The 16,627-nt window shown below is 38.8% G+C and overlaps 1 protein-coding gene across 1 annotated transcript in view; it reads right to left on the bottom strand.

Moving 5' to 3' along the window:
- Window positions 1-16,627, bottom strand: part of IARS1 (isoleucyl-tRNA synthetase 1) — a 299,311-nt gene that overhangs the window by 23,470 nt on the left and 259,214 nt on the right. The window contains exons 28-30 of the mRNA XM_053721177.1: window positions 15,047-15,142; window positions 9,785-9,961; window positions 9,178-9,298 (exon numbers count right to left, since the gene is read on the bottom strand). Coding sequence (XP_053577152.1) covers window positions 9,178-9,298; window positions 9,785-9,961; window positions 15,047-15,142 — 394 coding nt within the window. The remainder of the gene's footprint in view (window positions 1-9,177; window positions 9,299-9,784; window positions 9,962-15,046; window positions 15,143-16,627) is intronic.

The following is a 16,627-nucleotide window of genomic DNA, read 5'->3' on the forward strand; positions in this document are numbered from 1 at the left end:
TCTCTTGCCCAAGCCTGAGCAAAGAGAGAAAGTCTGCCCCCTACTAGATCCGGTCCCGGATCGGGGGCTAACCTTTCATGCTGTCTTGGTAGCAGCAGCAGGCTTCTTGGCCTGTTTACCTTTGTTCCAGCCTTGCAATGGTTTCCATGCTGGTTTGGGCTGGGATGCGTTACCCTCTTGCCTAGTGGCTGTAGAGGTAGAAGCAGGTCCGTTCCTGAAATTGCGAAAGGAACGAAAATTAGACTTATTTTTAGCTTTGAAAGGTCTATCTTGTGGAAGGGCATGGCCCTTTCCTCCAGTGATATCTGAAATAATTTCTTTCAACTCTGGCCCGAATAGGGTCTTACCCTTGAAAGGAATATTAAGCAATTTTGTTTTGGACGACACATCCGCCGACCAAGATTTTAGCCAAAGTGCTCTGCGCGCCACGATTGCAAAACTAGAATTTTTCGCCGCTAATTTAGCTAACTGAAAAGCGGCATCTGTAATGAAGGAATTAGCCAATTTCAGGGCGTGAATTCTGTCCATGACTTCATCATAAGAAGTCTCCTTCTGGAGCGAGTTTTCTAGTTCCTCAAACCAAAAAGACGCTGCAGTGGTTACAGGAATAATGCAAGAAACTGGTTGAAGAAGAAAACCTTGTTGAACAAAAATTTTCTTAAGTAAACCTTCTAATTTTTTATCCATAGGATCTTTGAAAGTGCAAATATCTTCTATTGGTATAGTCGTGCGCTTAGCTAGTGTTGAAACTGCCCCCTCTACCTTAGGGAACGTCTGCCACGCGTCCCTTCTGGGGTCAACAATGGGGAACATTTTCTTAAATATAGGGGGGGGGGGGGGGGGACAAAAAGGTACACCTGGTCTCTCCCACTCCCTAGTCACAATATCCGCCACCCTCTTAGGTATCGGAAACGCATCAGTGTGTACTGGGACCTCTAAGAATTTGTCCATTTTACACAATTTTTCTGGGACCACCAAAGGGTCACAATCATGTAGCTAGGACCTTCTTAAGCAGGGCGCGGAGGTGTTCTAACTTAAATTTAAATGCTATGGTATCTGGCTCTGCCTGCTGAGAAACTTTTCCTGTGTCAGAAATTTCTCCCTCAGACAGGCCCTCCCTCACCGCCAAGTCAGATTGATGTGAGGGCACTACAGATAAATTATCCGCTGCGTCTGCTTGCTCATCTTCTGCATTTAAAACTGAGCTATCACGCTTCCTTGGAAAAGCAGGCAGTTTGGATAAAAATGCTGCGAGAGAATTATCCATTACAGCTGCTAACTGTTGCAAAGTAATAGCAATTGGTGCGCTAGATGTACTGGGCATCGCTTGCGCGGGCATAGCTGGTGTTGACACAGAAGGAGAGGATAGCGGACTATCCTCCCTACCTTCAGCTAAAGAATCATCTTGGGCTACATCTTTAAGCGTGACTGTACGGTCCTTAAGCTGTTTGGACGCTATGGCACACTTCACACATAAATTTAATGGGGAAACCGCCTTGGCCTTTAAACATACAGAACAAAGGCTATCTGAAGGGTCAGACATGTTTGACAGACTTAGACAGAACTTCAATGCAATAAAAAATAATTTTGACAAAAACGTTACTGTGTCTTTAAATAATAAAAGTGCACACTTTATTACTAAAACATCAAAAAACCATCAAATAAACATCCAATTTTAATGAAATTTTCACCACAGTGTCTTAATGCTTTGAAACGATTGCACACAATTTTTCAGACCAATTAACCCCTTAATGCCCAAACCGGAGCTAAGAACAGCAGTTAACCGGTTAAAAACACTACAGCACAATGCCCCAGTCTCTACTGTGGCTTTTACCTTCCTTAGGGATTATTTGAGTAGGAAATAAGCCTCTCTGAAGTCCTTTCTGATGTCTCTGGACTCCCCACGTGAAGCTGCATGAACTGTCTAGCCAAAATAACTGCACAATTGAGGCGCGAAAATGAGGCCTCCTCCCTCTTCATTCCAGAGTGGAGGGGCCTTTTAGACTAGATTAGGTGTCTAATTAAGTGCCAGGCGTAATATTAAACCCCATAAGTGTTTTAAAAGTCTCAAAAAACACCTTATTCATACTGAAACATGCTAATAAGCAATCGATTAAGCCCAACCAGCATTGAGCCCTTACTTTAAGCCATCATTTTATACAGAGTCTGAGAAAAATGGCTTACCTATCCCTGAGGGGATTTCTGACAGTCTTCTAGCATTACTTGGTCTTGTTAGAAAAATGACTGATCATACCTGAAGCAGTTAAGCCTGCAAACTGTTCCCCCCAACTGAAGTTCTCTGGTATTCAACAGTCCTGCGTGGGAACAGCAATGGATTTTAGTTACTGGTGCTAAAATCATATTCCTCTCAGCAGAAATCTTCATCACTTTCTGCTTCAGAGTAAATAGTACAAGCCGGCACTATTTTAAAATAACAAACTCTTGATAGAAGAAATAAAAACTACAACTAACACCACATACTCTTTACCACCCCCGTGGAGGTGCTACTAGTTAGAACGGCAAAGAGAATGACTGGGGGGGGGCGGAGCCTGAGGGAAGCTATATGGACAGCTTTGCTGTGTGCTCTCTTTGCCACTTCCTGTAGGGATTGAGAATATCCCACAAGTAAGGATGAAGCCGTGGACCGGATACACCAACGTAGGAGAAATCTGTGCTATTCTATAAAAGTATATAGCGCACTAAACACAATAATATCTGTGCTATTCTATAAAAGTATACAGCGCACTAAACACAATAATATCTGTGCTAGTCAATAAAAGTATATAGCGCACTAAACACACTAATATCTGTGCTATTCTATAAAAGTATATAGCGCACTAAACACACTAATATCTGTGCTATTCTATAAAAGTATATAGCGCACTAAACACAATAATATCTGTGCTATTCTATAAAAGTATATAGCGCACTAAACACACTAATATCTGTGCTATTCTATAAAAGTATATAGCGCACTAAACACAATAATATCTGTGCTATTCTATAAAAGTATATAGCGCACTAAACAGACTAATATCTGTGCTAATCAATAAAAGTATATAGCGCACTAAACACACTAATATCTGTGCTATTCTATAAAAGTATATAGCGCACTAAACACAATAATATCTGTGCTATTCTATAAAAGTATATAGCGCACTAAACACACTAATATCTGTGCTATTCTATAAAAGTATATAGCGCACTAAACACAATAATATCTGTGCTATTCTATAAAAGTATATAGCGCACTAAACAGACTAATATCTGTGCTAATCAATAAAAGTATATAGCGCACTAAACACACTAATATCTGTGCTATTTAATAAAAGTATATAGCGCACTAAACACAATAATATCTGTGCTATTTAATAAAAGTATATAGCGCACTAAACACACTAATATCTGTGCTATTCAATAAAAGTATATAGCGCACTAAACACACTAATATCTGTGCTATTCAATAAAAGTATATAGCGCACTAAAAAGAATTCAGCCACGTTAAGATACTTTGGTTAACATTGTGTTTTTACTTGCGTGAGGCGAAGCGCAAGGTTACGCACACCATGCCAGCGATTGCGCTCTACTTGTCATCTAGTCTATAGTCTCGGATTTCTTGTGCGATTAACTTGCAGAAACAGAAAAAAAAACTGCATATTTTTGTGTATGAAATGGTTTGCTGGATTCCATAAACCTGCACAGATATTGGAGAGAGCAAGGAGGGACAATGTGCGCTTGTGTGGGAAGGGAATGAAAGAATTCAGAAAAAAAAAAAAAAAAAAAAAAAGAGAAATGATCAATAAAAATCAATATTTTCAGTGCCAGGTGTCTAAAAAAAGCAAAAGCCGTTTGGCAGCATTATGACATGGAAACAGCAAAACAATATGAAATGAATAAAATATAGAATTGTGTGGAACAAGAAAAATCAATAGCTTTTAAAACTCAATGTAAGTGGCACTTCCTCCCTCCTGGCAGACCTCACTCTTAAGCCGACCGCAGAAGACATTATGCAGGTGGCACAGACACAGAGCAGCACCATCCTGTGGGTTTGTATTCTGATAGAGCGCTATAGCGGGATTTAAACACTGATGTCGTAATCGCACACAATCAGGGGTAACGCCAAGTTTTAAAAGCTCTATCCTAATTTAGGACATGCTTTATATATTAACATGCAGCATACATTTACAGGTATATATTCTATGCAAGTCATTGATAAACTGAAATAAATAAAAAAAATCTTAGCCACGCATGTTTAGGGGCCTGGAAAGGATTTATATAAGATATAGACACAAATAAATGTTAGGAACCAGATTTAAAATTTCATGAATTGTGGCTACCTTGGTGTAGAGCATTACAATTCCAGTTCTAGCTTATTCTTATCTCAATTTGTTATATAAAAATTTCAGTAAACAGAGTTAGCTAATGATACAGAAGACTTATTTCCTATTAGGCATGTGCATTCGCTATGTTACAAATGCAAATTCTTAAAAAAACAACAACAAAAAACGTATATCCGAACGAATGAACCAACTTAATTTAAAGAAACCAAAATAAATTCATCAGTATTCATTCCTTTTCTTTAAATTACCTTTAGGGGTTAAAATACTTACCTCTAGCGAGCTGGAAAGTCACGCTAATCCCAACCCTTCTTCATAGAGCCTCAGGCTGCTATAGTAAGAGGCTGAGCGCAGCAGATCCCAGGCCCTGCATTAAAGGAGGGGCTCTATGAAGAAGGGTCGGAATTAGCGCAGCTCTCCAGATCGCAAGATGAAAGTATAACGCTACAGGTGAATTTTTTTAAATCTTTAGCAAAGGAACATTTATTTACATTTGCTTAAACTAAACTAATACCAAATAGTGCAACCGAAATTTGTGTAAACTAATTTCCCTGTATATTTGTTATGAAAGATTCAGACAGACTTTTTTTTTTTAATGCTGCACATGCAAATTTTCTATGCTATTTCCACAATTGACAACAAAATGTTGATACAAAAAATGTTGACATGAAACAGTAAAATAGAGATTAACAAGGAAGCCCCAGTAAGGAGGCTGATAGATGAGCAGGGAGGTGCTGCGATATGACAGCACTTACTGATTACCTCGCCGAGTCTTTTGTTTCCTTGTACAGACATTTGCTCCCCGATCACACAACCTACTATTTAGTAGCAACATTTCGTCATTGTTTCAACAGTGACCCTTTTTTGTCAAACAAAGAACAAAATTTATGCTTACCTGATAAATTATTTTCTTTCCTGGCATGGAGAGTCCACAAATCCATTCAATTACTAGTGGGAATTCAACTCCTGGCCACCAGGTGGAGGCAAATAACACCCCAGCAGAGCTTCAAGTATCCTCCCACTTCCCACAATCCACAGTCATTCAGCCAAGGAAACATGGAAAGAGAAGAGGACCCAAAGGGTAGAGAGGTGCTTGAAGTTTAGAAAATAGCAAAAGCCGTTGTAAAAAATAAGGGCGGGTCATGGACTCTCCATGCCAGGAAAGAAAAGAAAAGAATTTATAAAACGTAAGCATACATTTTGTTTTCTTTCCAATAGCTTGGAGAGTCCACGAATCCATTCAATTACTAGTGGGAACCAATACCCAAGCTAGAGGACACAAAATGGAAGGGAGGGAGAACAAGACAGGCAGTCCTAAACAGAAGGCACCACCGCTTGAAGAACTTTTCTCCCAAAGGAAGCCTCAGCTGAGGCAAAAACATCAAATCTGTAAAATTTGGAAAAAGTATGCAGAGAGGACCAAGTGGCCGCCTTGCAGATTTGTTCCACAGAAACCTCATTTTTAAAAGCCCAAGAAGAAGAGACAGCCCTAGTGGAATGAGCCGTAATTCTCTCAGGAGGCTGATGTCCAGCTATCTCATAAGCCAAACGAATAACACTTCTCAACAAAAAAAGAGTAGAAGAAGTGGCCTTCTGGCCCTTCCGTTTACCAGAGAATAAGACAAAGAGGGAAGAAGATTCATGAACATCCCTAGTTGCCTGCAGATAGAATTTCAGAGCACGCACAACATCCAAATTGTGCAACAAACGCTCCTTCTGAGGAGGATGATTAGGACAGAACGAAGGGACGACAATTTCTTGATTAATATTACGGTCCTAAACCACCTTAGGAAGGAAACTGAATTTATTACGAAGGACCGCCTTATCCGCATGAAAAATAAGGTAAGGAGGGTCACACTGTAAAGCCGAAAGCTCAGACTCTACGAGCAGAGGAAATAGCAAAAAGAAACAAAACCTTCCAAGATACCAATTTAATATCAACAGAGTGCATAGGCTCAAACAGAGCCTGCTGCAGAACCCTAAGAACAAAATTAAATGGACACTGAACCCAAATTTTTTCTTTCATGATTCAGACAGAGCATGCAATTTTAATTAACTTTCTAATTTACTCCAATTATCAATTTGTCTTTGTTCTCTTGCTATCTTTATTTGAAAATCACGATTGTAAAACTTTACAGCCAGCCCATTTTAGGATCAGCACCATGGATAGCGCTTGCTTATTGGAGGCTTACATTTACCCACCAATAAGCAAGCATAACCCAGATTCTCAACCAAAAATGGGCCGGCTCCTATGCATCACATTCCTGCTTTTTAAATAAAGATAGCAAAAGAACAAAGAAAAATTGATAATAGGAGTAAATTAGAAAGTTGCTTAAAATTGATGTTTTATCTGAATCATTAAAGAAAAAATGTGCGTTTAGTGTCCCTTTAAGCTCCATGGAGGAGCAATTGTCTTAAACACAGGCCTGATTCTGACCAAGGCCTGAACAAAGGATTGAACATCTGGCAAAACTGCTAGTCGTTTTTGCAAAAGAACTGACAGGGCTGGGATCTGACCCTTCAGAGTACTAACTGACAAACCAATCTCCAGGCCCTCCTGAAGGAAAGACAGAATATAGGGACCTCTCACTTGACTCCAAGAGAAAACCCTAGATTCGCACAAATAAAGGCATTGACGCCATACCTAATGGTAAATCTTGCGAGTTACTGGCTTACGAGTCTGAATCATAGTATCAATAACCTTTACAGAAAACCCTCGTCTAGACAAGACTAAGCGTTCAATCTCCAAGCAGTCAGCTTCAGATAAACTAGATTTGGATGGAGGAATGGACCCTGAAAGAGAAGGTCCTTCCTCAGAGGTAACTTCCAAGCAGGAAGACAAGACATCTTCACCAGATCCACGAACCAATCTATGCGAGGCCAGGCTGGGCTGATTAGGATCACTGACACCCTCTTCTGTTTGAAACGAGCTATCACCTGAGGAAGAAGAGCAAACTAAGGAAACAGGTACCCGAGACCGAAGTCCCAAGGAACCGCCAAAGCTTTGATTAGTGCCGCTTGCGGATCTATTGATCTTGACTCGTACTTTGGAAGCTTGGCGTTTAGAAGACGCCATTAGACTCAACTCAGGAACTCCCCAACTGAGAGTTATCACTGAGAATACTTCCAGGATGAACAGCGCACTCCCCTGGATGAAACGTCTGCCTGCTCAGAAAATCTGCTTCCCAATTGGCCACCCCTGGGATGTAGATAGCAGAAAGGTGACAATTGTGAGCCTCTGCCCACTGAAGAATGCGAGTCACCTCCTTTATAGCGGAAAAAAATCAAAGTTCGTCCCTGGTGGTTGATATATGCCCCCGAATTGATGTTATCTGAATGGAATCTGATAAACCGGAGGAAACTCAGTTGAGGCCAAGCTGGCAGAGCATTGAAGATTGCTCTCAACTCTAAGATATTTATTGTGAGGGAAGACTCCTCTAGAGTCAAAAGTCCATGAACTCTTAAGGAACTCCAAACTGCTCCCCAGCACGACAGGTTGGCATCCGTGGTCACAATCTCCCAAGATGGTCTCAGGAAACATGATCCCTGGGACAGATGATCCTAGGAGATCCACCAGGACAGAGAGCCTCTTGTCTGGGCGTCTAGAACTATCTTCTGGGAGAGGTCCCGTTCCATTGTCTGAGCATGCATAACTATAGAGGTCTTAGATGGAAACGAACAAACTGAGTAATGTCCATTGAAGTCACCATGAGACCAATTACTTCCATACACAGAGCCACTGAAGGACAGAAAGTGGACTGAAGAGAAGTATAGGCAGCAAGAAGTTTTGGAAACTGAATCTATGATAGTTCCCAGAAAACATACCTTGGCATTTGGCACCAAGGAACTCTTCCCCAAATTCACCTCCCACCCGTGAGAGCAGAGAATAGACAACAGTGAATCTGTATGGGATCTTGCTAAATGAAAAGATGGCGCCTGAACCAAGATATTGTCCAGGTAGTGAGTCATAGAAGAATATTACCAGAATAAGGGTAAAGTCTTAAGCCAGAAATAAAAAGCCTTTCTCTCAGTGCCCTGATCTGCTGCCCATAATAAATCCCCCAATTAAAGGAATATCCAATCCCATAAAGATCCACCCTTTTTAAAAGGATATTCCTAAATGCTGCATCCTTCTCACCTAGAAGGCAAAAGCACTTACCTTGGATCCGCTGCAGGGCAGGTACAGCAACAGGTATGACAGACTCAGCCGACCTCAGAAAAACAGAGTAACCAACCATGGTTTTCTATAAAGGGGTAGCATACATGTTGGAAGGTAAGCAAGGACTACCTTACCGCCTTCCAACTGCTAAAAGCCACATTACTATTACTAAAGATGATTACATGGGCACAGCATAGCCCCAATCCGTGCTTGCAGGGAAAAGTACCCATTAAAGGATTAATCACTTTATTTTCTTCAGACACCATCTTCGCACACCACCTACACAGGCAAAGAATTACTGGGGATTGTGGGAAGTGGGAGGATACTTGAAGCTCTGCTGGGGTGTTCTTTGCCAACACCTGGTGGCCAGGAGTTGAATTACCACTAGTAATTGAATGGATTTGTGGACTCTCCATGCCATTGGAAATAAATATATTTCTTAATTATTAATAATGACAAGAGAGAGCTGGACAGACGCTGACATTCCTGAACATAAAAATTTGATCAGCAAAATGGTTGATCCATTTAGTGCTTTTTGCCGTATTCATATCCAATACCTGGCACCGGACAGTAGATGCTCACTTATGCAGCGATAAAAACCTCAGCAGATCTACAGGTGACATGAAAACACAGCATTGCTGCGCCATAAAACAAAAGTGCAGAAAGCATCCCATGTCTTACTTTGCTCTGTCCCATTAACTGAAATGTTAAGGTTGATATAAGCGCAGGCAGGGCCTGATGATACGTCTGCGGAATGAGAGGAGCCTTTGACAAGAGTGATCTCCAACTCTGAGCCTTTCAGCTAAAACAGAAGAGACACAGTTGTCAGATATGAATTACAACAAAATGGAAAGAAAAAAAATCCAAAAACAAACAGTTATTACATATGTACAAGAATGTCCTGTAGCTAATTTTTTAATTTTTTGTGATAACAAAAAAGTATAATGGTTTGAAAATAACAAGCTAAACGGTTTAAAAGTAACAAGCTACACGGTATGAAAGTAACAAGCTACACTGTATGAAAGTAACAAGCTACACGGTATGAAAGTAACAAGCTACACGGTATGAAAGTAACAAGCTACACGGTATGAAAGTAACAAGCTAAACGGTATGAAAATAACAAGCTAAATGGTATGAAAGTAACAAGCTAAACGGTATGAAAATAACAAGCTAAATGGTATGAAAGTAACAAGCTAAACGGTATGAAAATAACAAGCTAAATGGTATGAAAGTAACAAGCTAAATGGTATGAAAGTAACAAGCTAAACGGTTCCCATAGGTAACTTACCTGTGTCTTCTCCTGTATAACCACTTTAGAAGACGGGGGAACTGGATACTGTTTCAGTGGAGACTTTATGGTAGCGAAGATAAAGTCTGTGTGTCCCTCAATGACAGACTGCAAGTAATCTCCCTCCGGATGAGATCGGTAGTACACAGTGATCTCATCAGTTGGGACTAAGTTTCCCTTAATTTAAAAGAAATATTCAAGTGACATCTCTGCAAGATAAGTACTACCAATTCACAAAAAAAGGGGGGGGGGTATATAATGAGCGCAGGGTGAGACCACCAAGCTCCTGAAAGAACCTAAGAGTCCCTCACATAGGTCATAGCATAAAACAGGATTGGAGAAACAGGAGAGCTACAGCTAAAAGGTGGATACAAAAATCCAAGTTAAATATAAATATTAATGTGACTCCTAAATATTGAGTGTATCTGAATATTAAATGAGAGGTATATACCTTCAATTAGAACAAACCAATATTAAATTAAATAAATGGTGATTAATAAATGTGAGAATAATCGATGTTCAACCAGATATGTAGAAAGTGGCTAGTGCCAAAATTTATTTACACATAAAACCAACACAATCAGTAAACACTATAAAAATCTAATTTAAAAAACGGACGTCTCCGTTAGCTAAAAATTAGGTTGCCACCACATATAAAATCTGTGAAATCGAGCCTCTGATCAGTTGGCCGAGTCTGTTCAATATAACATTGGTATTGCAAGGAAGAAGTTCGAAAAAATTTGCTTGCTAGCAAACGCAGGCTTACCACCGGGCTGTATACACACTGTGTCCTCCGTGAGTGAAATTACAGCCGTAGCGGAATGACGTCGCTTATGCGGGCGCTGTCTCAGATCGGCCGTCTGATTGGTCCTGATTGCGAATCAACTTGAGAAGGTAGTGGATGGATTCACAATGTAAAGAATCTGCTCTTAGGTGCCCAACAGCACGCAGGATACTTGTGTAGAAGAGACACTCTATTAGGACTTCTCAACCAATTCTGAAGAGTGCCAGCAAGAGAGAGTGTTTGGTTTTGTAGAATCGGCTAAACTTGTTAGCAATTGTCCCAATCCTTACATTCAAAGTCTGTGATTAACCAATTAGGATCACAGCGTTTTCCAAAAGGGATATATGCAGCTCCAGCTACAGACAAATGAACAGTCACTTCAAGTTACAACACATCAACGCGTTTCTCCCTATACAGGGCTTTTTCAAGATAGATTAGTTGCAACATGTGTACCTTTTTAAAGGTGTAGCTGACTTCTTATTGGTCAGATTCATTAAGTCTCTTTTAAGGTAGTATAAATTTTAAGGTGGTATTGGCGAACCTCTATATTGTGGGCAACCAAATGAGAAATTAATATATATATCTACTCTTCACCACATCACTAATGACTTAACTTATATAGATAAAAGTTTTTTAAAAATAATCTAATAGTTTATTAATATTTAATACAATATGGTACAATATATTATAGCATAACCATACATTAAATCTCCTTAAAATTGTAAAAAAAAATTTTTTAAATATAATTTAAAATTATCATATAAAATAAAGAGCAGTTTAGGGTACATGTCCAAGATTACTAGGGGTCAAAATAAAGTATATTCAGTGGGATAAAATAAAATATAATTCGTATGGTTCAAGTGGCCAATATTAATCTAATAAAAATGGAGAGATATCCAACTCCGAATTTAGGCCAGCAGGAAATAGAGTATCATATCTGTAAATGAGTTCAGCCTCTTTCAGTTTTAGAAATGTTTCTATATTACCCCCCCCCCCCTCCAATTCTGCTTGACCAGTAGTATCCCCCAATATTTTAAATAATTTGTGTTGATTTAAAATGTTTGTAAAGATTGGTGTCCTCAGCTCCCTTCTCAATGCACAGGAGGTGCTCCCTTATCCTGTCTCTAATCATTCTTTTAGTCTCTCCGAAATACACCAAATTACAAGTGCATTTGAGGATATAAATTACTCCCTTCGTAGTACATCTAATACAATCTTTAATGATAATTTCTTCTCCTGACTTTAGGACACTTACTACATTTCTTTTGTCACTATGTTTGCAGGCCTTGCAGGAGTAACAGGGGAAAAAAAACTGATATCTTTCCTCCACGTAAATTCTTTTGTATGAGACTTTGTTTTGGATTGATATTACGAGCACTAGGTGCCAAAATTGATTTAAAGTTCTTTGCTTTTCTAAAAATCATTCTCGGTTTATCTGGGAGTGATTCACCCAGTATGGGGTCTGCCTTGAGTATCGACCAATATTTATTTAAAATCTTTCTCACGATACCATGATCTACATTATATTCCGTTACGAAAGGAACATCAATTACCTCCTGATTATTAATAGGAATCTTTTGTATATATGAAAGGAGAGCTTTCCTGTCAGTATCCCTTGCCCTCATCACAGCCTTATTGACAACCTCATCATTATAGCCCCTATCTTTAAATTTTTCGATTAGAGTCTCTATTTGGTTCTCAAAATCTGAGAGTCTAGAGCAATTTTTCTTCACTCTCAGACTTTGGCCCACAGGTATGTTATCTTTCCATTGTTGGAGGTGACAGCTGTTGGCATGAATAAAATTATTGGAGTCAACCTCCTTAAAATATGTTTTTGTTTCCAAATTCTTATTAATAGCCATAATTTCTAAATCCAAAAAGACTACTCTTTCTTTGCTGTATCGAAAGTAAACTTTAAACCCATATCATTAGCATTCATATCAGAGAACAACTCTTGTAGTTTTAATTCGGACCTTCTCCAAACTATCAGGACATCATCAATGTACCGTCTATAGAGCACGAGGTTCGCACCATAGTCACCCAATTGGAAGAAAGACTCCTCCCAACTGCCAACAAAAAGGTTGGCGTAACTTGGTGCGAACCTCGTGCCCATAGCCGTACCCTCTATCTGCAAATAAAATGTATTATTATACATAAAATAATTGTTTCTTAATATGAAAGATATACTCTTTAATAGGAATTCTTTCTGTTCTGACCTCATCTCAGAGTCCTTATCTAGATATTTCTTAATAGCCAGGATTCCTTTATCATGGTCTATTACTGTGTATAAAGAAGTAATGTCTCCAGTTACTAAAATTAGGTCATCTCCCCAGTTTAGTTGTTCTAAAATGTTAAGGACTTGAGTTGAATCCCTCAGATATGAGTCCAAATTCCTCACAAACTTTTGTAGGAAAGTGTCCACATATTGTGAGAGATTTGAGGACAATTTCGGGCATATGGGGCAATACCAATGTTATATTGAACAGACTCAGCCAACGGATCAGAGGCTCGATTTCACAGATTTTATATGTGGTGGCAACCTAATTTTTAGCTAACGGAGACGTCCGTTTTTTAAATTAGATTTTTATAGTGTTTACTGATTGTGTTGGTTTTATGTGTAAATACATTTTGGCACTAGCCACTTTCTACATATCTGGTTGAACATCGATTATTCTCACATTTATTAATCACCATTTATTTAATTTAATATTGGTTTGTTCTAATTGAAGGTATATACCTCTCATTTAATATTCAGATACTCACACTCAATATTTAGGAGTCACATTAATATTTATATTTATATTTAACTTGGATTTTTGTATCCACCTTTAGCTGTAGCGCTCCTGTTTCTCCAATCCTGTTTTATACTACCAATTCACATTGAATCAGGAGGATCAAGTAAAAAAACTACAACAGTGTGATGTACGCGAGACATTCTAAAATAATAATCTAATTTGTTACAGCATTTATTATTAAACACATTAAGCATACACATTATTCCTGATAAGAATACAGCTGGTAATTGATAGTTACGTGCATATGTTGTATCTGATTGGCTCATAAGGAAGTGCCCTACACTGGAGTGGATATGAACTATGGCTCTTTAGTATGTTATAATTGCGTTTAACTCTTTTTAACACAACAGAATGTTGCTTTAACCATTTAGCTGCTAAACAGTACTGCAATGCGTTTTTTTTTTAGCTAATCAGACTTATAACAATACATTATAATGCAAATTACTTGTTAGCTCTAGTGTTCCTTGCAAACAAGGTGTTAATTCATCTAAAGCAGTTAAACACACAGCTAAAGTCAAGGCCATCTACAACCCACTACAGCTCCTGAGCAGGGCACTTCTGATGAGCCAATCAGAAGCGACATACACGCATAGCTACCAATCAACCAGCCATGTCAGAGACTGCAATGTGTTTAAAGTCTGAGCAGGACATTAGCTATGTATTAAACCTTCTTGCGGGGGTTAAATAAAGATTTGCAAGGGACACTAGTGCTAATACAAAATGTTCTATACAATAAGAGCATTTTATTTTTGCATTAGATCTGCTTTTAAGAAAGATCTAACATTATACAGATTATTCTTAGAATGTCACACCGCCATATCTCAGAGGTTTAACCTTCTTCGCTTCAGACCAAACTCTGCTATATATTATCAAAATAATATATTATCCCACTTGCAATGAGATTAACCTACAAAAAAAGTTTTTAGCCAGAATAAATCTAAATTCAACTTAAAAAATAGAAGGTTGTTTTTATATTCCCCCAAAAGGTGAAGGGTTGGCTGCCTGCTGGTAATAAGTTTAGGGAGTTCAGAATACGTTACAGCCGCTGGAAGAGAACCTTTATATTCTGCTATTAGAAAACACAGAGCAATTATCTGATAATACAACTACAATAGAAGCAATTATATGAAGCCTAAATTACTTTCCACATGCTAAGGCAACATGACTGACACTCAACAGGGGCTGGAAGATCAAACCTCGCGGACGGCTCTTGTCCCATAAATGGATTAAATATAGTAGGGAACGAAATGTGCTAAATATAAGTAAACACCTAAAATGTATTATCAATATTTACATTTGAAGGACATGAAACCCACATTTTTATTTCATGACTAAGACAGAACATATCATTTTAAAAATTTTCCAATTTTCTTCTATTATAATAGTTGCTTCCTTCTTTTGGTATCCTTTCTTGAAGGAGCAGCAATACACTATTGACTGAACACATCAGGTGAGCCAAAGACAAGAGGTATATATGTGCAGCCACCAATCAGCAGCTAGCTCCCAGTATGTCATTACTGCTCCTGAGTCTACCTAGGTATGCATTGCAGTAAAGGATACCAAGAAAATTAAGCAAATAAGATAACAGAAGTAAAATGGAAAATTGATTAAAAGTGCTTGCTCTGCTTTAATCCTGGAAGTTTAATTTTGCATTGCTCAGGGGAAATAAAAGCCATAACAAACCTTTTTCCTTAGTTTTTGGATGCGGTTGATCACTTCCCTGGCAACTCCTTCATCCACCATGGACTGGTCCGGTGTGACATCGAGAAGAACCAGAACCTGCAGCAATCACAGATGTAAAACAAAAGTTTTATTTATTTCTTTTCTCTCCTCTGCTGTAGGACTAATGTCATAGCCACGAGGGACATGAAGCCAGCACAGACTATACAAATAATATATATAGTAGTAATGCAAGTAGAAACCCTTCATCCAAGTGGCCTGGAACTGGAAATGGTTTGGATTTCGGAATATTTATATATTTGCATCTGTAAAATGGGACAGTTTGGAGAGGGGATTGAACCAAGTGTAAACAACAATATCTTATGTCATTTAGGCCAGTGTTTTTCAACCAGTGTGCTGTGGCACACTAGTGTGCCGTGAGAGATCCTCAGGTGTGCCGCGGCAGTCTGACAACAGTGTGACATATTTTTTAAATTTTGTTTGTTTTTTATTCTGGGCCGTTTTTTTTTTTTTTGAGTGAGATGATGACTGAGGGTAACAGCGCACTAGCGCAGCGGCAGCTCGCTTCCCCGACCAGTGTTCACACTTGGAAGGAACCCCCACCCTCCACAACACGTGTCTAGTGCCGGGTCTACATGCTGCGACACTTCAATTCCCCATGCATGCTGGCACAGCTTTGCTCCTCCTCCAGAACAGTTCCAGCCAGCCGGGGTATCCCTCTTTCAAATGTTGAAATATTGGGAGGTATGTGACAGGCTCATCAGGCATCATTTACAACCATGACATATTGACATTCATTCACAGACAATCATTATGATTGTTTGTGAATGAATGTCAGTATGTCATGTATAGTTTGTAGGAGGCATGGCATGACAGTACAGTGTGTGTGTGTGTGTGTGTGCGTGTGTATACATATATATACATACACACTGTATGCTGTATTAGGCTACAATGTGTGATTTTGTAAAATTTTGGGATGGTGGTGTGCCGCAGGATTTTTTTAATGTAAAAAAGTGTGCCACAGCAAAAAAAAAAGGTTGAAAATCACTGATTTAGGCAATATTTACATTATACAGCTTATACATGTGACCTAAAGGTAGTTTATATCATTTGTAATACAATTGTATACATAGTACCATCAGTACAGTACTGTAATCAGAAAGGTAATAATTACTGTCACAATACAGCTTATACATGTGACCTAAAACAATTTATTTAAGAACTTACCTGATAAATTCATTTATTTCATATTGGCAAGAGTCCATGAGCTAGTGACGTATGGGATATACAATCCTACCAGGAGGGGCAAAGTTTCCCAAACCTCAAAAATGCCTATAAATACACCCCTCACCACACCCACAATTCAGTTTAACGAATAACCAAGACGTGGGGTGATAAGAAAGGAGCGAAAGCATCAAAAAATAAGGAATTGGAATAATTGTGCTTTAATACACAAAAAATCATAACCACCATAAAAAGGGTGGGTCTCATGGACTCTTGCTAATATGAAAGAAATGAATTTATCAGGTAAGTTCTTACATAAATTATGTTTTCTTTCATGTAATTAGCAAGAGCCCATGAGCT

Source organism: Bombina bombina, chromosome 7, assembly GCF_027579735.1.
Source record: "Bombina bombina isolate aBomBom1 chromosome 7, aBomBom1.pri, whole genome shotgun sequence".
Taxonomy (NCBI): domain Eukaryota; kingdom Metazoa; phylum Chordata; class Amphibia; order Anura; family Bombinatoridae; genus Bombina; species Bombina bombina.